Source organism: Lissotriton helveticus, chromosome 10 (assembly GCF_964261635.1).
Source record: "Lissotriton helveticus chromosome 10, aLisHel1.1, whole genome shotgun sequence".
Taxonomy (NCBI): Eukaryota; Metazoa; Chordata; class Amphibia; order Caudata; family Salamandridae; genus Lissotriton; species Lissotriton helveticus.
The window spans coordinates 653,427,928-653,440,336 of NC_136071.1; the positions used below are offsets into that span (position 1 = coordinate 653,427,928).

The 12,409-nt window shown below is 41.4% G+C and overlaps 1 protein-coding gene across 1 annotated transcript in view; it reads right to left on the reverse strand.

Moving 5' to 3' along the window:
* Positions 1-10,587, reverse strand: part of LOC144784430 (BOS complex subunit NOMO1-like) — a 318,569-nt gene extending 307,982 nt beyond the window's left edge. Inside the window, exon 1 of the mRNA XM_078663178.1 lies at positions 10,317-10,587. Coding sequence (XP_078519304.1) covers positions 10,317-10,457 — 141 coding nt within the window. The 5' untranslated portion in view covers positions 10,458-10,587. The remainder of the gene's footprint in view (positions 1-10,316) is intronic.
* Positions 10,588-12,409: the final 1,822 nt, after the last annotated feature.

Sequence of the window (12,409 nt, forward strand, 5' to 3'; positions counted from 1 at the left end):
TCCATAGTGACAAATAAATTGCCCACTATGAAATGTATGCTACTCAATGCCAGATCTCTGGTAAAACACAGCACCGAACTGGCGGAGCTTATCCTGGACTCCAAGATCATGATCGATTTCATAACAGAGTCCTGGACAGATGCAGCATCAGGCCCAGATATTGTCATTGCTACTCCCCCAAACTACGTCTGTCTTACACTGAATAGAGAAAAGAAGAAAGGTGGTGGCTTGGCCATTATCTATCATAAATCCCTTAGAGGGATAGTACAGCCAGGTATAACCGACCTAGACGAAGCGCTCATTTTCAACTTCATCCTCTCTGACCATCAGACTCTTAGAGGCTGCCTACTTTACAGGCCGCCTGGGGCTAAAGCACCTTTCCTCTCAGCCTTGAGTAGCCTGTTAGAAGAAGCCATCTGTGCCAACTCCTTCACGCTACTTGGAGATTTTAATTTTCATCTGGAGAATAGCAGGGACCCGGACACTCAAGATCTCCTAGAACTGCTACAGGGAATAGAGTTGAAACAAATGGTTCGCGGCCCGACTCATAAAGCAGGGCACACCCTTGATGGTATCTTTTCTAATCATCCTAACCTAGAGGTTACGTCAGTTCAACCGATCTCCTGGTCGGATCATGCTGCAGTTCACTTTAACATCAGCCTAACCCCCCCCCCCCTAGATCAAGCAAGGCTAAAGCTGCCCCTAAAAAGATGAGGAAATGGAAAAATATAGAAGGCAAGACATTAGAGGGTCTTTTGAAAGCTTCTATAAAGCCCCCTACAAAAGACAGAGGAAGCAGCTACAAACTACATGAGTTGGCTGGAGGCTGCCTGCATGCAACTTGCCCCTCCGACTATCCAACTTTCCACTCGGACTAGCCCCTCTGCCCCTTGGTTCTCTGAACAAATCAGAGACCATAAAACCCGCTGCAAAAAATTAGAAAGACTATGGCGGAAAAACTATAAGGAAGAGGATAAAAAACTGCTTAATGCAGAGCTGAGAGTATACAAGGAGACAATCCGCGTGGCTAAATGTGAGTTTTTTTCCAAACGGATTAAGGAAGCAAACAACTCCCCTAAGGAACTATTCAACACAATTTGCTCCCTGGCAGCCCCCAAATCAGCAGAAATTCCACCTAGTCGCCAACTATGCGAAGATCTAGCCAAATTCTTCCTAAATAAAGTAGAGAAGATCTTTTATCCCTTGAACAATGAAAATAGGATTAATGCCGCAAACCCACTCACTCCCGATACACATCAGGAGTTTAATAGTAAATCTGACATACTAGAGAACTTCTCACCCATTAGTGAGGAAGAGGTATCCAAAGGACTTACGAGGATAAAATCAGGCTCCCCGCATGACTCCTGCCCAACCGCAATTGCCAAACTAGTTCCCTCTACCATCGCCTCGGGCCTTACCCCCCTGTTCAACATCATGCTGGACAGGGGAGAATTTCCCCTACGCTGGAAACAGGCTTCCATCCTTCCCCTCCTAAAAAAAAAAGACAATTTGGACCCCACAGATTTAAACAACTTTCGTCCTATCGCCAGACTACCCCTCCCAGCCAAGATCATGGAGGGCATACTAAATAGACAGCTTAGTTCCTTCCTGAGATCAGGAGAGAGATTGGACTCTTCACAACATGGATTCAGGGCGGGACACAGCACATAATCGGCTCTGATCAAATCAGCCGAAGACATAAGAAGGGTGCTGGACATGGGGGGTAGAGCCGCCCTGATCCTGCTGGACTTATCCGCGGCCTTCGATACGGTCCACCATAAAATACTGGTGGACCGTCTGAGGGCCAGTGGGATTCGGGGAAAGGCTCTTGACATCCTGCAGGCCTTTCTATCCGGCAGGACTCAGTCGGTGGCCTTGGGGAACTTCGAATCCAAGCCATTTGTGCTCCCCTGCGGAGTCCCCCAGGGGTCTTCCCTGAGCCCGACTCTTTTTAATGCTTATGTCTCGACATTGGCGCCAGTGATCAGATCCTTCGGATTCAATCTCACATCCTACGCGGACGACACCCAGATTGTGGTGTCACTGCGTCAGGGAGAATTGGATAGCACAGCAGACAGGTTCAGATGCTGCATGCGGGAGGTGAGCAAATGGATGTCAGGAAACTGCCTGAAGCTTAATTCGGCAAAAACAGAAGTGCTGCTGTTCGGTTCATGTGAGAAGTTCTGGTCCCCTCGCTGGTGGCCAGAAGAAATGGGGGCTCCCACTTCTCCAGTCTCGAAAGTAAAAAACTTGGGGGTCCTGATGGACGACTCTCTGTCCTTCAGGCCACATATTAATGCACTGTCCTCGGTCACCCATTATGCTCTCAAAACTATACGGAAAGTCCTGCCATTTCTCCCGGTGGAACACAAGAAGACAGTAGTGACCTGTCTGGTGATGTCCCGGCTGGACTACTGCAATGGCCTGCTGCTGAATGCCCAGCAGGGACTCTTAAACAAACTCCAGATCCTGCAGAATGCAGCGGCCCGCCTGATCACAGGCACCCCCAAGTTCACCTCAGTAGCCTGGGACCTTGTAAAACTACACTGGCTGCCTGTTCGGAAAAGAATCGCTTTTAAGTCACTCTGTGTGATTTTTAAGGCTCTGCACGGCTTGGGCCCCCAATCTATGACCCCTCTTTTCCAATGGTACAAACCAGTCCGAGCCTTAAGATCTGCCGAACAGGGCCTGGCAGTAGTCCCCAGAGTAAGGAAACAGAACCTACTCGAGAAAGGATTGGGGTTTGTACCCACTCCAAATTTTGACCAGTTCAAACTACACTACGAAGTCACCGAATTTTTGCCGGAAGATCAAATTAAAGGCTTTCTTTAATGATCAAACAATCGCTTCAAAAGATGGAGTCACTAAAATAAGGATAAACTCCCCCTTCTGCCCACCAAATTATTCAGTACCATTCGAAGTAATAGCTTTCGAACAAGCCCTATTCAAAGAGGTGAAAACCATGAAAAACAGAGTAAAGAAACCGTACATGAACATGACTTAAAAAAAGAACAACTAGCACTAGCATAACCGAAAGCAAACAGCGATCTGATACTCAAACCAGCAGACAAAGATGGGGGGATCGTATTCCTATCAACAGGAACCTATCAATCTCAATGCACTGAGTTACTAGCGAACGAAGGACACTAAAGACTCCTCACCTAGGACCCAAGACTAAGACGAATCATTGCTATAATGGTAGAAGAGGAGGAAACAAACTAGTGGATCTCAAAAAGTGAAGCAGACAACCTGAGAACAACAAATCCAACAACACCCTTAATCCCTGCCGAAAACTCACAAAAACAGACCACCACCACCAGGACGACAAATAGGTTCAGTACTAGAACCCTTGTCCCAATTTGTGGATCATTATCTCCGACCTGTAGACCAACAAACACCAACCTATCTCAAGGACACTCGAGATCTATTGAATCACCTAAACAGTGTGACATACCAGCAAGGAACCACCTGTCTTGTTAGTTTGGACATAAAGAGTCTGTACACCAGCCTTCCTCAAGAAGCCACACTATAAACCATTGAGGATGTACAAACCATTGAGGATGTACAATTTAAACAAGAATGGCTACACAACACCCCGAGACACTTCATCATGGAATGCTGTTGCCCAGCCCTAACTGAGAATTTCTTCAAATATGAGGGAACCCAATACCTCCAAACACAGGGAAGTTCAATGGGGAGCACATTTGCCCCAAGCCTGGCAGGATTATATGTGAGTACCTTTGAAGAGAAATATATTGTGTGCAAAAAGAACCCATTCAGAACCAAGATCCTATTCTGGAAAAAGCATGACATCCTGGTGATTTGGGGAGACATGCCTGATACAATACCGGAATTCCACACATGAATAAACACCCTTGCTGAATTCTTGAGGTTTACCTACACTGTGGATGAAAAACTCTTGACTTTTTAGACATCACCATATATGGAGAAAACAATACGTTACAGACCAAGACTTTCTATAAACCGACTTGCAAAAATAAACTTCTTTCATTCAACATTTTCCACCCTCTACCCTGGAGAGATAATCTCCTACATGGCCAATTCTTACGGATCAGGAGAAACTTGAGTAATAGACAGGTGGTTTTCAAACAATGATCTGAGCAAAAAATTCAAGGAAAGAAACTATCCAAATAAAATCATCCAAAAATGCCAGAAAAGGGCAAGAAACCAGAACCGCAACAGCCTTCTGGAAACTAAAACCAAAGAAACAGAATCAGATATCTTAACGTGTGTAACTACATACAACACTGCTTCTGATCAGGGGGAAAATATCATCAAAAACTGGTGGATCCTCACCTCAGTTGCCCTCAAATGGCAGAAACCACGATTTGCAAACAAAAGAACTAAGAATATCCAAGACGTGCTAGTCCATACTAGACCGAAACAGAAACTTACGACACTGGAGCCAAACCCAATACCTGGACAGAAAGACCAGTCACAGAACATTACTCCTGTGGTAGTTGCTCAGTATGTAAACTCACCAAAACAACCAAAAGCTTAGAGGTAACATAAAACTTTGAGTGGACCATCAAACGACACACAAACTGTAATTCCACTCGTGAAATACATGATCATGTGTCAATGCCAATTGAAATGCGTTGGGATGACGTGTCGGAAAGTCAAGCAAAAAATCTGTGAACATTGCAGCAACATCAAATGTAAAAAAATTTAAAAAAGAAGAATTGATCTCTCGAATGAGTATCCACTTCCTGAACATGAAACATACCACTGACAGCATCCAATGGGTCATCCAGGAAACCTTAGACACCAAAGACCACAGTTCAGAAAATGCCCTTTATGAGAAAGAACAACGGTGTACTGCCTCAGAACATATGACAAAGGACTGAACGATAACATCCCATGGTTATCTTTAAGACACTAGTGTACACCGAGTAATAGCACAACCTGCATCAATGTAAAATACCTGTAACATCCTAACACCAAGATCAACTAGTAATTATAAAGGAAACCAACTAAAAACTTCTTCGGGAAGATAGCCACAAATTTTTCATAATTTTTCACAATTATAGCGATCTGTTTCCTAACCTTTAGTAACTTCAGTATAACATAACTTTCCTTGATGGTATTTAGTCATTTTTTAACCTTTTAATGTCACACTGAATTTTTTTTTATTAGGATTAATTCTGCCAACATAATTCCCAGGATTGTCGCCAAGCTAATAATATAATTATCAATTCATTTACAAAAATAGGGGAAGCAGTTTTTTTTGCCTCTTTCTTCCTTTTCCAGCCAACACATATGCCTAACATTCACCTTGTATATGTCTATTCCGCAAGGGAACAATGATATTAAAAACACTTCCGGTACAACTGTGACTATTTTCCAGGTCATGGTCAGCATCTAAGATGCACTGGGAGCAGCACGGAGGTAACATGAAGGGACGAGAGCTCCGACAGAGTTTTGACAAAAAGAGATAATGTTCAAATCTGGTTCATTTACCCTCTCGCGCTATACCTTTTAGTGAGCGCTTATCCATACCGAAGGAGCCACTGCAGACTCTCTGCATGGTAATGATTTGTATGACCAATCACACTCCCCACATTCATGGGCATGTTACAACGATATGAGTATTCCCTTCCGCATCAGCCATGAGATAACACTTTGACTTGCAGAGGCACCTTGGACGCATTACTATTATGCAAGCCCGCTCTCCCAAGAGCAGTGAGTGCCCACATACACCCTAAGGTTACCTAATGATCATGCAGACCCAGACTAAGCTCCCTAAAGTATTCTCTATATCTGAAGTGCAAGCATTTGACAATTTATTTTTACAAACATTCTAATCACTCAATTACCATATCAACCACATATTGTAAGAAGGTCGTAGATGGTTTGATTTGACGTCTTAACACTGTTGATTCCACATCTCATTGGGTAAGAGAGGGTGCACCCATTTAAAATGTACTATGTTCCCTGTCCCTTTTGTCATTTGTCAATAGTTATAGGTACAATGCACACCTGAAACCTTGTCATGATTTGAGCCAATATACTCCATGATGAAGGGTAAGTGAATCGAATTACCTGTCAGGAGCGACCAAGACTTATATCCGCTCTCTTTCCGGTCCTGAAGAAGGCCCACCGACCCTTAGAGTTAATAAATGGCCAAAACATTTCGACCTCTCACGATTAAACATTAGGTGCGGTAGATCACTAGCACATCCACCTCAGCACCAACTTGGTTTTTAATGTTACCCCTTCCTGATTAATTAAACTAATTTAAAGGAAAAGGAGGTCTTTTTTAATTCTCATTTTTTCCACATCTTTTTCACGACTGTCGTAAAACAGATGGTCTCCCTCCGGGTGGAGGAGTACAGACCACCAGGAGAACTGGAAACTCGGGCAGTTAAGACCCAATGATGACGCTATTCACCTAAAAAGACGAGATTCGAAATATACCGCCGCAAAAGCTAGAGTGAATGAGGGTTTTTTGGAACCTATAGACCCTGGTACTACTAGGGATGTGATTCATTCTCCTTTGATTTATGTGATTACCCACAGAAGCCCAATGGATCTCAGCTTCTACCTCCCTCTGTATGATATATGAAGAAAGGAAAGGGTTTATTTGTATACATGTCGTGACTAGAGGTTGAATAACAGTGATGCTATTTACTTCGTTTCAATTTTTCATGCATTCCACAAATTACGTATTTCAATGATAAGGGCATATCATTGGAATTGGCAATGGAGCTTCCATTCTCAATGTCACCTTTCGTCTACAGTATGTTAAATAGCACACTGTAAAGCCACAACCTAACTGCACATTACATTGTATATGCAATACTAGAATAGGATTTCTTTTTTCAAATCAACATTATAAAATATATAAATTCAAAATAGTCCTGTGGGCCGATACAAAATGTGAAGAACATTTCCAACAAGTAATGGCTTAAGAGGATCAAATCAAAGAGGGGAATGAGTGACAGAGGTTGACAGAAAGAGCAATTTTTGTATTTGTTTTTTGATGACATAAACTCTGCTAACAGCTAAGGCTGCCAGATCTAATGAATGTCTGGAGCAAACCCCATGTATAATCAAGGGAAACAGACAACAATTGAAAGAAGGTAATCCTGTACCTGATCGAGAAAGGTACCGTCTAACCACAATCTCAGGTTTCCGTTAAAGCTATGGTGTGTTCAACGTAATTAATTATGCACACAATTTACTGAAACTAGCAAGGAGTTCGACCCTTCCGGCTCCCCATCACTTCTTCAGTAAATACACATGAGCAAAACAAAAATGATGGGTGACCACTCTTGCTACTGATCGCACTTGGTTTAATGAACCTCATTTAATTATTTTCCCAATCTTTAAGGAACGCTAAGAAAAAAACAGTAAGAATATGAATTGATCTTAGAATCTCATGATTACTGGGACTAGGTTGAATCCTAACCACCAAAAGCCACACAGATTAATCAATGACTTCAAATAAGCAGAATAGATGAGCACCATGGCAGGTTTAGGCATAAAGTGGTGGTAGTTACACCACCTGGCCCAGAACCTCTAATGGGTTTACTAGAGAAAAATAGCTTAAATGGAATACTTTCTGTCAACTGTATTATATTAAGACTGTGTACTTGGGCAATAGCTTGGTCTTCACTAAACAGCCAAGTAATCATAGTAAATACAGCTTCCAACACTACATTGTTCCACATGTCACAAAATCTTTTATCAGTATAATTTCTCCCGATTAAGAATGTTGAATTATGCATCACGTGATATCATTTCCAGTTTTAACAAATCAAACAAGGATGGGGTACTCCCCTTTCTCACTGTTAAAGAGCGTTAACTGATTTTCAGTGAAGATTTGTAAGATCCTATCGATTTGCGTTTGAGATTGTTACTTTGTCGATAGATGAACAAGGGAAGTTCTTTAAAAATATTTGATAAATAAGAATGTATTTAAAGTAATTTCCAAATGGTTTGTTTAATATATGTATTTTGTGAGAACATTTTGGAGAAAATTACTAGTCTTGAAGCTTTTGCTTTACATTATAGGATTCTTTATTCATGGAATGTGAATTGGTTAATTATTTATAGAAAACTTTTGCTGCCCTTTCCAATGTGTCCTCACCTGAAATTATTTGTTTCAAAATCCTAAATTGTGAAGTTGCGAGATGATTCTGGAGACAGTAGATAGGAAAGCTTGAATAAGCAAAGGGCTGTTTCAGTTAGTACTTGGTTAAAGCACTTCAGTTATACGTTTCATTTCGACAACTGAATTGAAAGAAACAAAATACTGGAAATTATAGCAAATAAGCCCACGTGATATACCTACAAAATGATTGCCTTTTGAATTACAAAATCCTACTGAATGATTTGATCAATTCAGTTCTAAGAAGCTTTTAAAAGAATGAGGTATTTCTAACACCCTGGACAAAGTTAAATCACAGGTCATCAACCTTGTTACACCTACTTTTCTTTTGATACTGTGAAGATAGCAGTACTGTTGTTTCTAGACTTTTTTTCAAGCTTGAAGGTCACCTTACTGGGTTGCCCGTTATTTTATTCCATTCATGGGTACACAATACATAACTACAGATATTTATTAAATTCATCGTAACTATTTCAATCCCTATTGTGGACAGCGTCCATATGACATCTCACATTTAGCTGTGGTTGCAGATTGTCTGACAACCTCTATAAAATATTAGATTTTTGCCTCTTCCTATACCGGCCTCTTGTTTTGGAGGTTTTTTCTATGTTTATCTTTACAGACTGCTACTATCTATCACCCATCATGATATACTTTGTTACACAGGAATTTTTATTAACTACGCTGAGGCAGTTTACATTCTTCAATTGCCGGCTTCGCAATTTCTTTACGGGCTATGCAGTGTTTGTACCACCTTTGGGTGAGTAAACTGTACATATACACTCTGAACTTGATAAGGATTAAGTGGTAATAATCCAAGTGCCAACTCCTTTGCTTTCCTTTACAGATTGCTACACTTTACCATGTGGCTCTCTAACGTGGATGAATTTTCACTAGCTCCAACACTGAGACATTTCATATTTTATCTTGCCCGAATTAGTATATATCCTGTGGGTTGCCCCTGGCATGAAGTCCTTATACCAACTCTGGGGGAGTTCATTATAAACTGTATGCAGCCCCTTTACCCTTAGTTAACTATTCTTTATTTGCTTATATTGTTGTTTATCGGTTTAACAAGTGGCATCTAAACTCTGAACTATTACTATCTCTTTTGGTAAAAAAGGCTTACATCTATTGTAAAAAGATGTGGGAAGATCTGTAAATAACATATCCATCATATTTACATTCCTCTATGATGTCTTATTGGGAGTTACATTTTACCATTTACAGACTTCTTTCAGTGAGACTGAATTCATTAACTACGAGGCCGGGAGTAAAAGGTTATACTGTTTTTAGTTTTGATAGCTTTGCAATGAACTCAGTTATAGCAGTGAAACATGTAGCCTGTAAAAAAAAAAGGCTTATCATGGGTTACTTGGTTTTAATTGGAAACTAGCACTCAACCATTAAAGCAACGTTTCAGGTGCTTAGACAGTTTTCCCCACTGCCTTATGTTTACACAATTGCACTCCCTAGTGGCACCTTTGTACTTATTAGGTACAGTGTTTACGCGGCACACCACCGATCATTAATTAGGTTCAGCAGTAGTGTATTAAATATAGGAAAGCATCTCTACCCCGCCCCTTGTCACAGTCTATAACACATAAAAGGTGAGAAACCTTAGTGATATTCCTAACATGATAGTACAACCATCAACTCCCACCCCCCAAGCCTCACCATTTGGGTTCGTTTGAGGTGTTCACTAAATGTTTTACACATCCTGTTGTGTGAGGCTACCCTCTCCTCGTTTTGTAATAACACCAAATCTTCCCAGACACCCTCAGCAGTGGTATAATAAGAATCTTCCTATGTACTTACTATCTTTCCCCTAAAGACAGGTTAAGGGCACGTCATCTCTTCTTCTAATTTTAACTTAAATGGCGTAGGGTTGCCTATATTCCAGAATTTAGCTTTTGTATGGCAATGTAAGGCTCCCTTCTCTTCCAATAGTAACCAGGGTTAGCAGGGGGTCGATACTAGCATATGGCACTGTAAGCTTCATTGCTGGCTGTGCACACGGCTCGTAGAAGTGTTTATGATAGTAAGTGTACAGTGGTGGTAGGTGGAAGGCTGCCTTCATACCTAGCATGCAGTGTGTTGAGATGTGGTGTAGCTCTACACCGTCAACACGACAGCAGCAGCTGACTTGCATACTGCTCTATACAGGCAGCACAGCACTCACCTCTATCAGAGAATAATTGATCTCCACGTCTGACTTAACAAATCCTCCGCAGCCCACTACGATGTCATCTGCGCCCAGGACAGAATGCCAATAAAAAGAAAAGGAGACTGCCGTGAGGAGCGGTAGCGTCAGGCACCACATCTTCGCCTGCAGGGGCTACTACAGCTGACAGAACAACCTCCGAACCCTGCTCTGCCCTCGTGCCCCGGTGCCGGCTCCTTCCGGATACTGACACTGGCCGCTGTCATTCACCATGCAAGCCATGGACACAGAAGAAGGACGAGTGTTTGAGCCGTAGGGAGACGTAACTTTACAGCGAGTGTTAAAAGCGGCCATTTTGGAATGTCTTTTAAATATAGTTTAAAATCAGTAGAATAAAGTTAAGAAAATGAACAATAGGCTACAGATATATTTTACTTTGACGTTTTCAGCGTTTTTGATTTTAAAAGGATATTATACTGTGAGTACAAATAATACATAAAAAGATTACATTTTATTAAAATATTTTCACTTTTTAGCTTGTTACAGGTTATTCATAAAATGTTGTAAAATGACTTCTTGAAGTTATGTTACCTTTTCCTTTTAAAACGCTCTTTCACTAAGGTTAGATCTTTTTTCTATTTCTATCGTCAGTCAAGTGTAGATAATAGACATTTCCCGTGGGCCCTCTCGCCAGAGAAAATAGAGCTCTCTAATGATACCCCTTGGGTACTCCAAGATGCATAGTAGTGCATAGCTGCCAAGGTTTCAGATTGCTGTGTGTGACATTTTAATAATTTCAGTGTAATTATGAGTGACATTTCAACGACTATGAGTGACACTTTCTCACGAGCAAAAATCAAGCAATTAAACATATAGGGAAACATATAAATATCAGAAATTACACCCATTTGAGCAACAAGAAACTCTACTTCAATTACTTCACTAAAGTGCACCAACGGGGGTTGTGCAAAGGCGACGGCGAGCTGCTCTGCCAATCAGTGCGCCCATGCTGAGTGATAGACTGAGTAAAAGCATCCATGAAAACTAAAAATAAGGCATACATAAGTAAATGCGCAACTTACAATATGTGTAGAGAGAAGATCCAGTGTGGAAAGCAGCATATTCAGGGCAATGTCGGTGACTTACCCGCCCATTACACAATCCCTAATACAAATAAAAGTTATCCTCCAAGCAAAGTGATAGTCCGCAAACTCGTCATATACAACACAGGTGGAAACAATCCTTTTAAACATGCAGCAGAGCTAATCTACAGATATGTGACTGCAAGCTGAGCCAAGAGATAAATGAAATACGTGACTCTCTACAATGATACTGTGCTCATTCACCATGTTTACTACGTGAAAATAATAGCAAGCACAATGCAAGGAAAAGTGATAATCAAAACAACTGTAAACAGCCCAAAATGCAGCGATTGCTGCCTAAATTAACAATCAATTATTACCTTAAACCTGATGCAGCACCCTCACAATCTCGATTCAAAACATAAACGATGAAAATACTTTAGTAGTGCATCAGTCACCAATGTTTAAATGCACCCTTTCGTCGAAAACAAAACGCAAAAGAAAAAAAAATGAAACAATATCCCTTGCATAATTAATTACCATTTGGTGTTGTATAAAGATGACTCCTGCTTATGCACAGAATACCAGTCGATTTTTCCAGGGGGCTTCTGATTTTTCGTAATATGCAACTGCTCTTTCAAGCGCTCAGGGTGCAACATAACCAGGCGGGACAGAAATAAGAATGAATGATAGTCCGAATGCACTCCGTTTTTTCCCAAAAAGTTATCTTAGATGCTCGAAGGCATGAATATCAGGAACGAGACCCGAGAATGACCGCCCAGCGTGACTGGACGAGTAGTGTCCCCCGCGAGCCTCCCAACAAATAGAACAGACGAATCATATTATTTATGAACCGGCGGTTAAGTGTGCCCCGCTGCGCAACATGTGAAGGTCTGTGCAGGTGAATGTTGCGAGTGTGGGTCGGCCGTAATACAAGAGTCGACTCCGAAATTAAAATTAAAACCTGTCCCCTTCCTCATAGTTTTCTCCAACACAAGTCTGCTGCCAGAGACGGGCATGCTAGGAAAA